Raw genomic sequence first — 17,970 nt, forward strand, 5'->3', positions numbered from 1 at the left:
AGCCTCTTAGTGGTTAGGTGAAAGTCCTTATTTATTTTCCTTGCTCAACATTTTTCTACCTTAGCTAAGTAAACAGATTTATCTTGATTACTAAGAGACTAAACTAAATACACCAATACACAGATTTATTTTGGGAAAAGTACCAATTTAGTTAGTCCTAAAGTCCATCCACCTAATTTAAGACAAAAATTGCTCAGGCGGTCGCCACCCCTTCTTGGCCGGTGGTCTTTGGCCTCCGGTCGCTTCTCGCGGTGGTGTGCAGTGATAATAGTACCGAGGAGATGAATAGTACCGAACTTGCTGTGTGACATCCCGATTTTCCGATTCTATTTGCAATAAATTGAAACGGGCATTTCGTTGGCACGCATATAGTTCTTTTTCTTGAGTTGGCCACTCATGTGGAAACTAGTCTATCGGGTGAAGCTGTTAAGAGTTTCTAATGCATCGACTCGAGAATTTGACCAGGAAGCTATCTTTCGACCGAGCTAATCTGCAGGGTCATTACGGCACAATTAAAAATCAATTAGAGATCGGAGATAGGTCGACTCGACGAGGCATGTGATCGGTGTGGGTGATTCCACCGGATCACACAATTCTTGTCGATAGGACTGGGCCGGACCGATTTTTCTATCGATTGGGTACCTTTGTGTTCGTATTTGAAACCTTGAGATTACCCCCCTAAGCAACCGAAAATCGCCAATGTTTCAAAGATGTACATTGTGGCTTGAGATGATCAACCACAAGGTCAAATGCGTGAAAATTTCTAAAAGGCTACCCGATAGGTTGGGCCGCGCTAGTATTGTGCCAAAGTGAAATTAACCGTGGAATTGAGATCGAATTTAGAAATTGGAAGTCTGGGTGTGTCACAAATCATTTCAGGATCATTAACTCATCTTCGGAAGATTTTTCATGTAATCAGAATATTTCAGAAATTAAATCAGAGAATGGCTATTTTGGCTCGAGAAATTAGTAGGCCCGCCTTTGGTCTTGCTTTTGGGACTTAAGTTGGTTCTATGGACAAGTGAAGATGTAAATTGAAGTGAAGATGTAAATTGAAGTGTGGTGACATTGGATTAATTTTATGAACTTCAATTGGACTCAATTGGAAGAGAATTGAATGTAATTGGAGAAATTAATGTCAAGGTGGACCCGGCGGAAATGATATTGCACCCATTGAAAAATGTTGTGGGAGAGGAGATAGTGGAAGATGACATCATGTGGGTGATGTCATGCTGATTGAAGCCAAGCGAATAGGGCGTTGACAAGTGGCAAGAGCCCATTGGCCCTCATAAAGTGGGGTTTTTCCCTCCCACCTATCAACATCATCTTCAAGCTTGGGAAGAGAGAGAAAGAGGAGAGAGAGGGGGGAGAGCTTCGGCCGGAACCAGCCAAGCCGACCGCTCGACCGGCCGCCCCTTCGCCGCTCGCTTGGCCGCTCGCCTCCGCCGTTCACCGCCGCCACACGCCGTTTGCTGCCGCCGCCCGCTCGTCGTCGCACCGCTTCCGTCTCTCCTGCTCGTGCTCGACGTCCCCAGCAAATCTGCAAGCCGAAGACAGCGAGGCTAGCAGCACCGCCGAAGTAGCCGCGCTCCGCCGCCGCTCGCCGTCCTTGCGCGCCGTTGCTGCCGCGCGCCTCCGCCTTCCTTCACGCCGTCGTCCCTGCTCACCCTCGTCTCCAGCAGCTTCGCGGGCCAACCCAGGCCGCGGTTCAGCCACCTCCGGCCACCGCGAGACCCCACCGATGGCCGCACGGCACCGCCGCATCTCCTCCGCCCGTTTCCGACACAAGCCGGCGCCGGATCTGCCCTCTCTCAGCCTTGAACCGCCGCGGACAGCAGTGAGCAAAATGGGTATTTCAGCGGATGTTAGGCCCGTTTCGGCCGCCTTCCCGAGCCCGGATGCTCGGCCCGCTTTGAGGAAAGTCGATCATCGCATCGTCCCGTCGTTTTGGTCCGCTCGGCTCGCTAATCCGGTGAGTTTAGCTCACTAAACCTCGCTTAGAGGGTTAATTATCTTTAGGTGTCTTAGCTTAAATTGATTAAGCTTAGGTGGTTAATTTAGTTGATTTAATTATGATTTAGATTAAGATGTTTGTTTAATCTAAAGTATGTTTAATTAAATGCTAAGAGAGTTTATTTAAAGTTAAGCCTTGATGTGACACAAAATGATTTTAGTTTTGAATTATTTAAGTGCTTGAAATTCTGGAAAATATTATATTATATTATAATCTGAAATTATTAAAATATTATTAAAAAAAAAAAAATCAGAAAAATTATTTTTGACCCCGGTTGCTCAGAATTTCGTGCCGGTCGCTATGGTACATTCGGATTTTGAAATTGATGATTGGATTTTATAAATTGAGCGTGGATCATGAAAACTATGGATATTATTATTTAATTAATTTCGGAATAAATTTAATTATTTAATAAATTCCGAAAATTATTCGGAACCTTATTCTCCCATAATTTCGTCTTGATCGTTCTTTGTGTATTTAGAATTTGATATTGATGATTGGTTGTGATGAATTGAGTGTGATTGCGATTTATAGGGATTCTTTATGAAATCCTAAGTGTAGAAATTGATGGGAGATTGGATGTGATTGACCACCTATTAGAGGTAGTGCCCAGTGAGGCCGTGAAATAAACCACCTAGGAAGGGTCGTGCCCGATGAGGCCGTGAAATACCACCTACAAGAGGTCGTGCCCGATGAGGCCGTGAAATACCACCTACAAGAGGTCGTGCCCGATGAGGCCGTGAAATACCACCTATTAGAGGTCGTGCCCGATGAGGCCGTGAAATATCACCTATGAGAGGTCGTGCCCAGTGAGGCCGTGATAAACCACCTATGAGAGGTCGTACCCAGTGAGGCCGTGATAAACCACCTATTAGAGGTCATGCCCGATGAGGCCGTGATATGCCACCTATTAGAGGTCGCGCCAATGGGGCCGTGAATTGCCACCGATAAAGATCGCGCCGAGTGGGGCCGTGATGCCACTGATTCAAATTTGCCGAGTAGGGCCGTAGTTGAGAGCAATGATTGATTTGCTAGAATGACATGTAATCGGCCGAGTCGATTGATCGCTGTGACGATCCAAGTGGTTGAATTGTCTGGATAATGTGATGGTGACATGGTTGTTTGGTTATCATAATTGTACGTGGTTGGATTATATAAATTATGCTAACACGCGAGATGAAGGCCGAGGCGAGGTAAGTCTTACGTGTGATGTGGCTAGGCCACCGGGACGTATTTTCTTTCTAATAGGGGTTTAGGGGTTGAACTTGCCGAGACATCGTCTCATCCCGGTTGTGGGATTAAAATTTCAGGTCCCCGATGGACGGAGTGGCCGATAGCTTTAGTTGGCCTTAAGGAGTTGCGAGGTGAAGTCATAAGGGTTGGAGAGCGTGTCCCGCTAGTTGGTTGTAGGATAGTTCCCATTTCGTCGAGCTGGTCTATTTTGTAGAAAGTCAGGTGTTATATTTAAACCCTTTGTGTTTGTAAATGGGTGTTTGGTATTGCGATTGATTGCCTCGCTTTTCTATCCCAAGTTAAATGTTGTCAGGGGATTTGTTTCGCTTCCGCGTGCGTAAAGAAATTAATGGGTCGGCGACATTTCCTGGGATGTCGCATTTTTGATCGACCGTAGTGGGATGTGCGCGCGCTCGGGGTTCGGGGCGTGACATGCTGCATCTTCCCAAAAGCTGCATTGGGCTAATGGGCTAAAGGCCGTCGCCAAAATTGCATCCGGCGAAAGTCCCCCAAAAAGCCCAAAAAAACCGAACCAAGAACCAAACACCTTTGCATTTTAGAGCCCAAAACAAAGCCCAAATGCCCAAATGGGCTTTGCCCAACCAATTTGGGCTTCCAAATATAGATATTCGCCTGCCCCAACTAGGAAAACTTTCCTTACCTTACCGAGCTCTTATTTGCTTTTTACTTTCACACTTTCCATTCTAAAAGAATCGAAATATATTCTCAGGAGATTGATTTATTTGAAGGCAATTTGAAGGCAATGTATGCATTATTGGAGTACTTGGAGTACTTGGCAGATTACCTTTGGCTGATTACCTAGATGAGCTCACATTGGTCAACTATGAGTTCCTCGGTTTTCTTCATTCTTCCTTCTCTCTTCCATTTCTTTTCTTTCATTTCTTTCATGGCCACAAGCGTACTTGATTATTTATTATTTTATCTGGGCTTACCTTTTACTTTCTTTACCTTTTAATTTCTGCAGAATCCAAACATCTTCTCACTCCTTGCAATCCAATGCAAAAGAATGCTATACGCATCAAGTATTGGCAGCAGAAGGTATACTAAGCTCTGTGACAGCCCCAACAGCTCACCCCTAGATGAAAGATTAGATGAAAGGTTAGCTATGTGGGGCTTGTGGGGGCTTTGCTTAAGTCCATAATTATTTTGTTTTGTTTCAAGAAATGATTTCCATTTGTAAGTAAACAAGTAAAGAAGAGTAAACTAGTTTGGCATGCTGGATAGGTTTAACAACCTATAAACTTATGGATCACCATTATCTTCTTGATTATTAAAGATCATTATTTTTTATTTTTTTAGGATTGAATCCACTTATTTCTCCGGTTGGTTGGTTAGCTTCCTTCGTCCGTTGGTCAGGTACGTCAGGTAGGTAGGAGAAATCTCATTTTTGTAGGCCATTATATTTCTCTCCTAATAGTTATTAATCATTTTATTTTTTTACTTGATGAATTTATTTTGATTTAAAACCAAAAGTAAAAGTAAAAGGTTAATTATTTTGAATTAATTTTTTTGAATAAATTGCCCAACCAAAAGTAGAGCTTCCTTGGGATAAAGCTTTTTTTTTTTTTGTAAGTAAACTAAATTCTCTCCCTTATTTTGATTAATGTAAAAGGTTAATTATTTTGTTTGTTTTTTTTTTCCGATAATTAATAATTAATAATTATTTTATTTTTATTTTATGAATTTATTTTCATTACTAATAATGTTGTACATTCGTAGAGCTTACTTGGGATAAAACTCAAGTTTGTTTTTTTCTTATTAAACTAAATTCTCTCCATAATAATTAATAATTATTTTATTATTTTATTTTATGAATTTATTTTCATTACTAAATATGTCTTTTGCCAAGCTATGCCTTTGTTTTTTTCTAAGAAATTCTCTCCCCCATAATTAATAATTAATATTTATTTTATTTTTTTATTTTAAGATTTTATTTTCATTACTAAACATTCTTTTGCCAAGCTATGCGGCACCCAATGTTCTACTAGAGCTTACTTGGGATAAATTTCTTAGTAAACTAAATTTTCTCCTAATAATTAATAATTATTTTATTTTATGAATTTATTTTCATTACTAAACATGTCTTTATTACTAAACATGTCTTTTGCCAAGCCTTAGGGATAAAACTCAAGTTTGTTTTTTTCTAACAAATTCTCTCCCCCATAATTAATAATTAATAATTATTTTATTTTTTTATTTTAAGAATTTATTTTCATTACTAAACATTCTTTTGCCAAGCTATGCATATAGCTTCCTACATTGGTAGAGAGAGAGAGAGAGAGCTTACTTGGGATAAAACTCAAGTTTGTTTTTCTTTCTAATAGCCAATGTAGGTCCGAATTTTGTATACTTGCCTTTTTTTCATATGCAATTTTATTTTATTAGGAATAATTTTTTTGCCTGCATTTTTTTTTTTTTGGTGAGTTTTTTTGGTCCAATAAGATGCAAGATGCCCGCGCCTTACCCTTTTATAATATCTTTACGGGTCCGGGTCGGTCTGGTCTGGAAAACGACCACGCACGCATGGAGGAGGAGACGTGGCATCTAAAGCCCTATCAATAAATAGGACCCTCAACCCCCCATCGAGGTCCATATCTTGATTTCTTCAACCCCGTCATCAAATTTCTCTCTCTGCCTCCGGCCTCTCCTCCGGCCTCTCTCGCCTCCTGGGATCTCTCTCTTGGGATAAAACTCAATTTCTAACTTGCCTTTTTTTCATATGCAATTCTATTTTGTTAGGAATAAATTTTTTTCAGCAAGCATGCCTTTTTTTTTGTCAGAGAGTAGGTCTTTTTTTTTTTGTGGAATAAGATGAGCGACAAACCACACAAATCCCTTTCATAACATAATAAAATTAATAGAAATTGATTTAAATACAAAATAATAATCAGTCAAAATAATACTAATACATTACTTTCAAAATACAATTTCATGAATATGGGTGAGTGCCACAAGACACAAGATTAGGAAAATATGATAATTGTAACTTGAAGCAACTTGAAGTAATATTTATGGTTAGCAACCAATCCCCGGTGTCGATTTGATTTATTTTGATTCTCAATGCCCAAAGAGAAGAGAGAATTGAAGAGAATCTTAAATTTGTAAGAACTTTTTCTTTAATTGGGGAGGGAAAGAGCCCGGTAAGGGTCATTTTTTAAAATTGGGACCTTTATGAAAAAAAAAAACACAAGCAAAATAAGAAAATATTTGTGAAGTTGTGATTAGCAGTTACCAAGAAAAATATAAGAAAAAAAAAGGAATAAAACCAAAAATTGAAAGAAAAAAGGGCGGAGAGCGTCTTGATGCTAAGGGGTGCATGCCCTTTGTTCCGCCCTTTGTTGGGCGAAACATCATTTTTTCATCTTGATTTCCTTTGGTCTGACCGGAGCTGCTCTCTCTCTCTCTCTGCTCTCTTTCTTACTGTCGATCACGGGGAAGAAAACAAGAAAACGATCCTGTTTTCCACATTCTAAAAAGAGAGAACGAGGGAGGAGGGGAAGAAAATTAGAAAAGAGAGAGGGAGAGAAGCCTTCCGCCAAAGACCATTTTTGGTTCGATGATGCGGGAGCATCACACGGGCAAGAAAACTCCTCGTTTCGTTTTCCACAGGGTAAAGGGAGGAGGGGAAGAAAATTAAAAAAGAGAGAGGGAGAGAAGCCTTCCTGTCCCCCGCCAGTCTTCTTCTTCTTCCCTCTCTAGCCTTCTTCTTCTCTCTCTAGCCATGATGCTCTCTCCATAGCATCTAATATGAGATGGCCGGCGAGTCCAGGGATATGGGCTTGGCCAACTACCACGAGGAGTTTATGGGCAGCTCTTAGCAAGTTGTTGAACATGAATCTGTGTATCAGATTTTTAAGGATAATAAGTTAGATTTTCAACTTACTTGTTTCGTGCCCCCCGTATAACATTATTGACAGATACTAGAAAGAATGGAATATTGTCAAAGATTAAGTCAAAATGCTGGAAGATAAGATTAGCTTCCTCCTGGCGGGTTGACACCTTGACATTGCTCAACTGGCTCAATTTCTGAATCTCTTGGGATGGCATAACCGCCACTAAAAGAAAAGAAGAAAATGTCAAGAAATCATTCTTCCTAACAACACTTAATTATAACAACATTTAATAAGAAGGGGCAAATAATAAAATTCTTCCATATCTCTCATTATACCCATTATAAGTTTTGCCCCACATTTTTGTGCCTCTTGCTCAGCCACATAAAATTCACTATAGGGATTCTAGAGTATACTCTGTGTACGCTGTACATCTCCAAGGGCTAACTCAATAAATACACCGCTGGATTTGATTGCAGAAATAATATCTTTCACCTGTTGCCTTGCTTTTGCTTTCTGAAAAAAAAATTTGGAGCTTAGCTACACTCAGTTCTCTCAAATCAATCTATCTCAAATCATGTCAAGTAAGTAAGTGCTACTTACTTGACTGTAATGTATTGTTCCTACGATATGGATATTGCACCACTCATTCCTCCCCCACCCAGTGATTGCTTTAGCAGTGAGTGGTAATATCCGGATCTTAAATAAAGGGTTTTCACTATAGAATAGACATCACTATAGAATAGGCAGAACTGGCCACCGAATAATGGGAATATCCCATTGGCCTCACCCCCATTTGACGGTGGGGGTGGGGGTGATTGTGAAATGAGGTGGAGGAGGAAACGTGGGAGATCTAAGCAGCCAAGAAGGACCAGGAAAAAAGGGATGGCTGATCTTGGGAGTGATTCTCCGAGTCATGGAGAAGAAGAAAGACATTTCTGAGGAAGAGGAAGACTCTCTTCTTGAGTGTGTTTGAGCAGAAATCCTCTCGAGAGAGTTTCTTGAGCGAGCAAGAGAGAGTTTGAGTCTGAGGAGAGCGAGAGCAAGAGAGAGTTTGAGCGGAGCGGAGCACATCAAGCGAGCGAAAGCAAGCACGCAAGTCCGAAAGAATTTATAATCTAATTTAATTTTTTTTTTTTAAATGGGATTCTTTTTTTTTTCTAAATTCATTATTAATTTTCTTATTTTTTAAAATAAAAATAATTAAACTTTCCAATTGTTTTAGAAATAATTAAAAATAATTAAAGATTTGTTTATAGATAATAGTTTGATTTTGAAAATATTTCTGCTCAAACACACTCAAGAAACTCTCTTCCTCTTCCTCATAAATGTCTTTCTTCTTCTCCATGACTCGGAGAATCACTCCCAGGATCAGCCATCCCTTTTTTCCTCGTCCTTCTTGGCTGCTTAGATCTCCCACGTTTCCTCCTCCACCTCATTTCACAATCACCCCCACCTCACCCAATGGGATACCCCCACCCCCACCGTCAAATGGGGGTGAGGCCAATGGGATACCCCCATTATTCGGTGGCCAGTTCTGCCTATTCTATAGTGAGAACCCTTTATTTAAGATCCGGATATTACCACTCACTGCTAAAGCAATCACTGGGGAGGGGAGGAATGAGTGGTGCAATATCCATATCGTAGGAACAATACATTACAGTCAAGTAAGTAACACTTACTTACTTGACATGATTTGAGATAGATTGATTTGAGAGAACTGAGTCTAGCTAAGCTCCAAATTTTTTTTTCAGAAAGCAAGGCAACGGGTGAAAGATATTATTTCTGCAATCAAACCGCCCAGCGGTGTATTTATTGAGTTGGCCCTTGGAGATGTACAGCGTACACAGAGTATACTCTAGAATCCCTATAGTGAATTTTATGTGGCTGAGCAAGAGGCACAAAAATGTGGGGCAAAACTTATAATGGGAGATATGGAAGAATTTTATTATTTGCCCCTTCTTATTAAATGTTGTTATTATTAAGTATGGTTAGGAAGAATGATTTCTTGACATTTTCACTTTTCTTTTAGTGGCGGTTATGCCATCCCAAGAGATTCAGAAATTGAGCCAGTCAGCCAGTTGAAGGTGTCAACCCGCCAGGAGGAAGCTAATCTTATCTGGAGGAAGCTAATCTTATCTTCCAGCATTTTGACTTAATCTTTGATAATATTCCATTCTTTCTAGTATCTGTCAATAAGGTTATACGGGGGAAGAAAATTAATAAAGCAAGGTCTTTACGTTGACGTGATTTCATGTTCCTGTCAACAATTGTAAAGGACGAGAAAGTCTAATATTTGCATCTTGCAGGATCTTAAAACTTTGTTGGTGAAGACAAAAAGGGAGTTTGAAGATCTGCAGTTCCAGTTTCAGAGAGATCTAAAACAGCTAGGTAGGAAAAGTAGACTAAAAAGGAGTAGTCTAATTAGTTCTTTTTTTTTCTGAGCACAGGCGAGGCTGAGGACATGGAGCTGCATGTTCCTTGTCCTTTTGCATTGAATGTCAACCGTTTTAGATGAGTGTCGTCTATATACTTTATTTATTACAGCTCCTCCGCTGAATGTTATTATCTCAGATTGAGGCCATTGTCATTAATATGCTCCCTAAGATTTGGCAATAAATCTCAAATTTGAACTTGAAGAATGAATCTATGGGATCTTGTTACGATCTTTTTTGGCTTTTGCATTTTATTAAGGAGAATAAAAGCTAGGTGTGACATGCTTCCTGAGCATTAATATGTGTTTTTGCTTTTCCAATGGATCAGGCAATCAAGTCCAGGAGATGTCTACTGCTGCCCTTGGATATCATAAAGTGGTGACGGAAAATCGAAACCTTTACAACATGGTTCAGGATTTAAAAGGTCAGCTTTTTTTTTTTTTCAAGGAGAGTTATTTGTTTATGAATTGGATCGCATAACTCAATTTTTTGAGCAGTATGCATTTATCCGCAGAAGTATATGCTTGTCCATGGGTCAGTTGCTTTTAAGTAAAGGAGCTTTCGTTGTTTTATTTCCAATGTTACGAGTTTAATTTGACAAAAATCTTTACAGGAAATATACGAGTATACTGCAGAATTAGACACATTTTTAATGCGGAAGCCAAAAATGTGGTAGATTTTATTGGAGAAGATGGTTCACTTGTGATTGTTGACCCTTCAAAACCCCATAAAGATGGAAGGAAAGTGTTTCAGTTTAATCGGGTTTTCAGTCCACTTGCTACTCAAGGTATTGTTACACTTCATCTTACTACGGGTATATTGTTGGCCAAGTGATTGTCCTGCAAGTTGATGTTCAGCTCCTAAATAACAATGTAAATTGTTTTTCGCCATGCGGCCCTCTTTGCAGATGATGTGTACATGGATACTCAACTTTGATTAGATCAGTTATGGATGGTTACAATGTCTGCATCTTTGCTTATGGTCAAACTGGATCGGGTAAAACACATACAATGGTAAGAACTTAAGTGTAGCTTTAGTAGATCCAACCTTTGTGCCAGATCACCTCCTAGGCTCCTAGATAATTAGTGTAAAATAAAAAGTGTGCATTTTCCTTGCTGTTAGATGGATGTACTGTTAATTTCGTATATCTACCTGCAAAGCATGAACATAATTCAATCTAAGCAGATGCTTAAGATTGCTTACCTCGATTTGAGGAATAACTACTTATTGCCTTTTGAAATTGCAGAGTGGTCCATCAGGCGAACTGACAAAGGACATGGGGATTAATTACTTGGCTGTCAACGATCTCTTCGAGTTGTCTAACAGAAGGAAGGACATTATAACGTATGATACTCATGTTCGGATGGTTGAAATATATAATGAGCAAGTGCGTGATCTCCTTGCTGAGGATTCAGCATCCTCAAGATATCCTTTGAAATGGATTATTCTGTCTAATATAGATACATTTGATGTCAAATAAGTAGATAAAAAGACTGAAGAAAGCTTAAGTTTCTGACATGTAAATTTGGGTTCCTTGACTATGCACAAATTAGAGATTCGAAGCTGTACCAGTGACGGTGGCTTGAGCCTTCCAGATGCTACCATGCATTCTGTCAAGTCCACAGCTGATGTGGTCAACCTAATGAAACTCGGTGATGTGAATCGTGTCGTCAGTTCTACAGCACTGAACAATAGAAGTAGCCGGTCTCACAGGTCAGTTTTTGGACAGGCAGAGTTTCCTTCCCATTCTTTTTGGTATAAATTTAGATGTAGTTTCCAATAGATAGATTATTCAAGAGAGTGATACTGATGTCCATGGGATGCATCCTTGCAGTGTGCTGACAGTACATGTTCAAGGGAAAGATGTATCTGGATCCATCCTCCGCAGTTGCCTGCATTTGGTTGATCTTGCAGGAAGTGAACGGGTAGATAAATCTGAAGTCACAGGAGAGAGACTGAAGGAGGCACAGTACATTAACCGGTCTTTGTCTTGTTTGGGAGATGTTATCACAGCTTTGGCCCAGAAAAACTCCCATGTACCTTACCGCAATAGCAAACTTACGCTTCTGCTGCAAGATTCCCTAGGTACCTATTTCAAGTTTCGAACTTTGTCAGGTGTCATTGAAGCTTCATTTTAGGATAAAATTACTAATTCCCAGAGTGAGCATTTCATAGAATTGAGATACTCTGATTATGATCCTTGGGTAATGGTGACATTGCTTTTATGCATTTTATTTCAGGAGGAAATGCGAAGACATTGATGCTGGCTCATGTGAACCCTGAGAGAGATTCATTTGGGGAATCAATGAGTACCTTGAAGTTTGCCCGGAGAGTTTCAACGGTTGAACTTGGTGCTGCACGCATGAACAAAGAGACCAGTGAGGTCATGCAACTCAAAGAGCAGGTAAATGTACTTGGGTAATCTCTATGCTTCAGATGCCTTTCTGACAATAATCAACATTACAATTCTAGGGGCTGGATCTGTGGATTTGGCAAAAATGAGATCCAGATTGTTATGCAAGGAGAGCGCACTCTTTGTACTGATCCTCGAACGCCCAACTTGCTTGTTCAAAGCATGAATGGCAAGGAATCTCACATAAGGAAATCGCTGCACACCATAGGGAGGAAGCTCATCAATGGATTTGAAAGGAGGTCAGTGAAATATTTAACTATCTAGTCTTAATACTGAATTGGACAAATTTAGTATGGTATGAAATACACAATTGCAACTGAAAAATTCCAAAATGACGGGTAATATGAGAATTTGCTCACATCATTATCTTGCCATTAAGACTTGGTTTCTATGCAACTGCAGGAACCAAAGAAATGTGACAGAAGCTCGTTCACCTGTCAGAGGCTCTACTACTTGCATTAAAAATGGGGTATTGGCAATTGCAGCCAACACACGGACACAAAATGGAGTATTGGCAATTGCAGCCAACACACGGACACAAAATGGAGTATTCGCAATTGCAGCCAACACACGGACACTTAGGAGACAATCACTAACAGGTGCTGGTTCAGACCAGTCTCGCCGGTCTTCTCTGGGTGGCAAGTCCACTAATTCCAGTAAGCAGAATCAGCATAATTAAATTTAATTCACAGTATATATTTCATCTCATTATGTCCATCATCTGATTATTTGTTTTTGTTTCTTCAATAAGATGTAAAAGACACAAGGAATGCCAAGACGCCTCCTCCAGTCCACCCATTATCTACGATAGCAAAGCGTTGGCTGTAGCTATAGATGGCGAAATTTAGTGTTCAATGACCAGCGAAGTGATGCTTTGACTCGAAGCTGACTGAAGTTTTGACATGATAGATGAGACACTGAGAATTGACGAGGGAAAGACTGAAGAGTTAGCCAACAAACGCAATAGCAATTTTTGGTTTAACACACTGCTTATGTACATATTGACACAAGTTCTTCAAATAATGCCCGAAATTTCTATGGGAATGTTTTCAAACTGCTCTTGCCCATTGTTCTCTGAATCTCTGACTTAAGTCATCAAAGCTATCGGCAACTTTTAACAGAAATGGAGGAAATGACAGGTGCCTCTGCTAATAAACCGGCTGCTCTTCTATTGTATAGCTAGCTAAAAATCAAAGATTATAGCATGACATTCATATAACGTGACGCCAATGTGGTACCATAGAATCAAGTGTTCTTGTTTTTAGTATAGTTGATTATAATAGCTTCACAGGCCCTGAAACCGAGATCCCTCAGTTTATCCAGCAACACCTTGCGTGATATGGATCATACATAGTTTTACTTATTCAGTTATAAACCTCCAAAGTAACTGAGGGGCTAGTCAGTTAAAAAAAACACACACACAACTATAGCAACAACTTCCGTGTTTCATTTTCCGAAACAGGATCCCATGCCCATCTTTGAAGTTCGGCTTAATTTAGTTGAAGATGCAAACAAGCAGATGGCCATTGCCTTAGATTTACCCAAAAGTGCTACTGTCAGGAAAACAGACGTGAAGGTTAAGAGGAGCATCATTAACAAGTCATCCAGTTCACCAAATTGTTAAAAAATGCCTTCTTTACAAGTTTATGATGAACCTGAAAAACTGATTCACAGATGAGTGTACTTTATTCAAGTTTCAACCATTCAGTCAATGGAAAGAAATATCGACAATTATTTAAGGAAGGTGAAGAGAAGGAAGTAGTTAGCAAAGCTTAAACAAGTCGGTTGTTTGATTGTAGCTAATTTGCCGGTTTATTTTCTTGAAGGAATAGTCATAGGCTTGAAGCAGCCGCTTGTGGAATCTCCTCATGTCCAAGCTCACATTCTGTCTGTCGAGATAGATCTCCTTAGTGTATTGCCATCCCTTCCTAATCACACCCTTTGGATTCGTAAGGACTGGATCATCTTTATCGTATTCATTATACAGTGAGCTCTCCCTAGGCGAAATCTTGTAGCCAATATACTTGAGACCAAGCTCTCTAGCAGGTTTACCAAAGCATGTCTCAGCTGGTGAATCCGTCCCTAAAGGAATGACTTGGATGAGCACAGAACCAGGCTTCAGGAAAAGGAAGTGGGTCAAAGCAGCCCCGTGTACACCAACCATAACCTCGCTCTTATTAAGCAAGCCATACATCTTCGCCAGTTCAGTCGTTCGCTTAGGCCGCGAAACTTCTACTCTGAACCCCATATCCTCTGCCATTTTAACCAAGCAGTCTTTGTTAACTAACGCCCTGGACCCACTGCGCGATAATATCACTAGCTTCGGTTTCTTCACCTGGTGTTTCTGGTTGTCTTTATTAATTTTCATTGATTGCCCCAAAGTTGGCACTGAAGCCCATTGATTCAGTTTCAGCTGTACCCTTTGCTCCTTGTCTGGTATTGAACCTTTTATCCGCGGCTGGTAAGCACGGTCAAGGAAGTGTCTGAAATCGAGGATGCTCTTATTCCCCTTCATCAGTGAAGGATCCACAGTAAGGTCATCATGGATTTTCACACCGACAATGGCCTCTGGTAAGCAATGGGTTCTTTTATCTCCAGCAAAGTCGATGAGCGGATAGTTCCAGAGGCGAGAAAGGATGGTCTCATACTTCATAATCCACCAATTGTACAAACTTCATCACTTTTAAGAATTCCTGTGGGATCGGCTGTCCCCATTAGATAGTAAGAATCTGGAATAGGAATCCTTCCTCCTTTCAAACTCTTCTTTTCATCATTCATCAGGATGGACAGACGATTTTGTAGGTGTGTTTCGTCCAGAGGAATCCCAGATAAGATCATTCTGGCCGCAGTGAAACCATCCTTCTCACCATGATTCACCAATACTGTTCATACAGTAAAAGAACAAAAGGAAAACACGAGGGAAAATGTTTACACATCAAATAGCAATTGAAGGAAATATGCACCCAAGGGAAGTAAAAGCAGCAAAGATGAATAGAGATGCATTTTTTTACTTATGCATATTTCGAATCAAGAAAAATAAAAGAAGCACATCCAAGTATAGAAAAAAAAATTGGAGAAAAATCTCTTTTTGGACTGTTTTAAGAATAGACAATATTTCAATAGTCCAAATGTTCAGAAGAATACTACCTCTTAGAGCTGCTCGTTTACTAGAGAAGACACTATTTGCATCTCCCAGAGCTTTCTCCACCATGTCCAAAAGAAATTCATTAGGGACCCCACCATAGCTTAAAAGTGCAATCAAAATCTTTGAAAGATATGCAAGCTTTGGTTTATTACTGCATCAATGAGGACCAAGGTCTAATCAGTTCTTCCAAAAAGGTAAAATTTGATGGCAAAAAAAGCTCCAAACAAAAAGCAATTGGATTTAGTAATTCACAAGAAAAACATGTCCCATGTTCAAATTAAACTGCTGAAAGAACAAGAAAGCCGCTAACTTTTCAGTATGTTAATGTAAGGGTCTTTTAATCGGCTAACTCCAAAGGAAAATCTTAACACAATGATCAACAAATCAATAGCATAGCCAGGCAACAAACCCACAAATAACACCGTGATCACGGTACTAGGGGTCAGAGGTACCATAAGAACCTCAAGAGAATTAATTAAAACAATGATAGCCTGCTGGCAAAATATGTTGGTTGTACCTTGTTTGTACTATTTCGAGTGCATCAACGGTCCTAATATCTAAAAGCTTCGGGTCCTTTTCAACCTTGATCATCGACGGTCAAATATGAATTGTATGAGGAGGAGCTACAGATTAAAATTCGGCCAAAACAATTAGAATGGAAATATATCGCAATATGGAGAATTATTGCAGCTGAAAAACTAATAACTAGACTCACACTTAATAATACAATGTAGATTTTCCTAAGCAACCAAAACACTACAACATCAATGATCTAACCAAGTTTTTGCATATAAAATGACCGGCTTGACAAACCGCATTCCTTTTATCCTTTTATGCTTCCTCTTGTGAGCATGATGGATAGGAGAAATTCCCACCAGAACACATGAGACTTCTATTGCACTCTCATACTGATACATTATCACTAAAGGCAGCAGAAATGAAGTTGGAGAGAATTTCTTTCATGTCAACTATCAAACTGACTTTCATTTGGGCTCGTGAAACCAGTCTAACCAGTCTGGAGTATAATTAAATAGCATGAAAACAGTGTAATCTATCCGCAACTGGAGTAACCAAATATCATAGGACCTGAATGAGCTAGATTAGAACCCCATGTGCAAAAAAATTTGAAACCAATCTTTTTAAAAAGCTGACCCCTGTTCAAACAGGATAAACAGCTTAATGGTCAACCATAATTGGTTGTTGCCTAATTAATACATCACCAATAAACATCAGTCCACAGCTAATCAAGAATTTATGAAGCAATATCATCCATTGTTGTCAAGCAAGGCTCTAGCCTAAAATAAGGGACATGTTACATTAAAAGTTTGGGATGAATCCTTTAGCAAGAAATTTTTTTAACCTTTTCTTTAAATGAACCCAAAGAATGTATTAGCAAGGTAGATCTTAAGTCATGAAATGATATTCCGGAAAAAATTAATTTTTGTACTACATTATAGCATCTTTCTTATTGACATTAGGCACTTGCTTTCCCATATCGAATTTTGTGACACCGCATGCAAAAGTTCTTTTTCCCCATATGGTACCTAGCAACCGGTGAGAGAGAGATGAAATAAGAATGGACTGCTAAGTTCAGTGTAAAGGTGTACATAGGAAAGACAATGTTCAAAGAAAAGCAAAGATGTATAGAAGACTACACATTTTCACCTTTTTCCCTGGCTCTCTTAAAAGTAATGTTATAAGCATAAGACTAGGCTCTGGAAGTCTCCGACTGTGCTAATGTAGAGTCGACAGCTGCTTTTCTAAAAACTTGGCCCTTTTACTAAAATAATATACCTCCTTTCTCAGTTTTGTTTAGAGAAAGGAACAAAAAGGGTCAAAGAACATGACCTAATTTCATCTTTTTCCTTGAGGGAATGCACGAGAATGACCAGCCTTACTTGAGGTGCTTTTGGAGTCGCCACATTGGGTGCCGCCGGGCAACTCGGTGCTTTTGAGAACACTAATGACACCTAAACAGAACAATTGATCTCACTTCAACTCATAAACGAGACCAAGCACTTAGTGGCTTAATGTGGCAGAAGATGCTTGAAGGCCTAGATTATTTTCTCTTTGCAAATTGAACCCGATGCATCCATCAACCCCAAATAACTCAAGGTTGCAATATTAATGACTTAAGTGGCAATGGTTGAATCAAAACTAAGTCAACACGTCATTACATTTAAGTGGTTATTTATTATTTTCCCTTAACATCAATATGCGCACTTCATATTTATACATGGAACTCACATTACAAAAAGAGTGTATGAAGAAACCAAGATACCTCTTTGAATCATAGATAATAGTGGAACACAAAGCGAGTTCTCTATTATGTGCAAGAACTTCTTCAATTTCAAATCTCGACGCAACAAAGTAGCGAAAACAGGTAAAACAACATGGCAAAAATGAGGAACTATTAGATAATTCTTCATTTACAGGAAGATATCAACTAGCACACTGAATAAGCAAGTTCCAAGCATAATATATATGTAACAAAACAAATATGACAGTTATAAAAAGACCATTAAAAGGAGCAGCTATTGAGGACCCACCTTATAAAATTCCATTAGTTCATCGGCTACGAAGTTCTTCACCTAATATCGAACAGAAACTAAGGCGCGATCAGCCAACACATCAATCGCAGTTGGTAGAGAAAACAAAACAAATATATAAATGAAAGCAATCTCATGAATTCAGAATTGGCATTAACATGTTAAGCATACTTAATTTGGAATAATTCACTTTGCAAAATAGTAATTAGAAATAACATGCTAATGCATTGGAAACTACAAAATTTCCTTTTTAGTTACTTAGTAAGTCTCCTTAGAGCACTTTGTTAACAAAAGGGCACTTGTTAAGCATACTTATTTAATATGATTCAC

The 17,970-nt window shown here is 39.4% G+C and overlaps 3 protein-coding genes across 3 annotated transcripts; 2 read left to right on the forward strand and 1 right to left on the reverse strand.

Moving 5' to 3' along the window:
• The first annotated feature begins 1,329 nt into the window (after window positions 1-1,329).
• Window positions 1,330-12,009, forward strand: LOC104427262 (kinesin-like protein KIN-14L). The gene is given in 12 exon segments (XM_039304686.1): window positions 1,330-1,972; window positions 3,978-4,306; window positions 4,568-4,624; window positions 9,408-9,489; window positions 9,862-9,957; window positions 10,147-10,320; window positions 10,441-10,461; window positions 10,464-10,546; window positions 10,780-10,958; window positions 11,082-11,246; window positions 11,368-11,618; window positions 11,774-12,009. Coding segments are annotated over 8 exon segments (1,134 nt in total). The 5' UTR covers window positions 1,330-1,972; window positions 3,978-4,306; window positions 4,568-4,624; window positions 9,408-9,489; window positions 9,862-9,878; the 3' UTR covers window positions 11,956-12,009.
• A 1-nt stretch (window position 12,010) lies between these two features.
• On the forward strand, window positions 12,011-12,990 carry LOC108957290 (kinesin-like protein KIN-14A). Its single transcript, XM_039304687.1, has 3 exons — window positions 12,011-12,185; window positions 12,349-12,602; window positions 12,698-12,990. Exons 1-3 carry the CDS (start codon window positions 12,049-12,051, stop codon window positions 12,772-12,774), a joined length of 468 nt encoding a protein of 155 aa, XP_039160621.1. The 5' UTR covers window positions 12,011-12,048; the 3' UTR covers window positions 12,775-12,990.
• A 606-nt stretch (window positions 12,991-13,596) lies between these two features.
• Window positions 13,597-15,682, reverse strand: LOC104432201 (probable RNA-dependent RNA polymerase 5). The gene is made up of 4 exons (XM_039305092.1): window positions 15,609-15,682; window positions 15,094-15,242; window positions 14,635-14,828; window positions 13,597-13,843 (listed from the first exon to the last, which is right to left on the reverse strand). The coding sequence occupies exons 1-4, from the start codon at window positions 15,680-15,682 to the stop codon at window positions 13,709-13,711; spliced, it is 552 nt and encodes a 183-aa protein (XP_039161026.1). The 3' UTR covers window positions 13,597-13,708.
• Window positions 15,683-17,970: the final 2,288 nt, after the last annotated feature.

This window comes from Eucalyptus grandis, chromosome 11, assembly GCF_016545825.1.
Source record: "Eucalyptus grandis isolate ANBG69807.140 chromosome 11, ASM1654582v1, whole genome shotgun sequence".
NCBI lineage: Eukaryota > Viridiplantae > Streptophyta > Magnoliopsida > Myrtales > Myrtaceae > Eucalyptus > Eucalyptus grandis.

What these genes read in the sequence shown, in the direction of transcription:
- LOC104432201 (XM_039305092.1), bottom strand. Translation starts at nt 15,682, where the DNA reads ATGATCAAGGTTGAAAAGGACCCGAAGCTTTTAGATATTAGGACCGTT. An exon ending in TAAACGAGCAGCTCTAAGAG is followed by an intron (nt 14,829 to 15,093) that starts GTAGTATTCTTC and finishes CTGTATGAACAG; the next exon opens with TATTGGTGAATCATGGTGAG. An exon ending in CAGCCGATCCCACAGGAATT is followed by an intron (nt 13,844 to 14,634) that starts CTTAAAAGTGAT and finishes AAGGAGATCTAT; the next exon opens with CTCGACAGACAGAATGTGAG.
- LOC108957290 (XM_039304687.1), top strand. Translation starts at nt 12,049, where the DNA reads ATGCAAGGAGAGCGCACTCTTTGTACTGATCCTCGAACGCCCAACTTG. An exon ending in ATCAATGGATTTGAAAGGAG is followed by an intron (nt 12,186 to 12,348) that starts GTCAGTGAAATA and finishes ATGCAACTGCAG; the next exon opens with GAACCAAAGAAATGTGACAG. An exon ending in TGGCAAGTCCACTAATTCCA is followed by an intron (nt 12,603 to 12,697) that starts GTAAGCAGAATC and finishes TTCTTCAATAAG; the next exon opens with ATGTAAAAGACACAAGGAAT.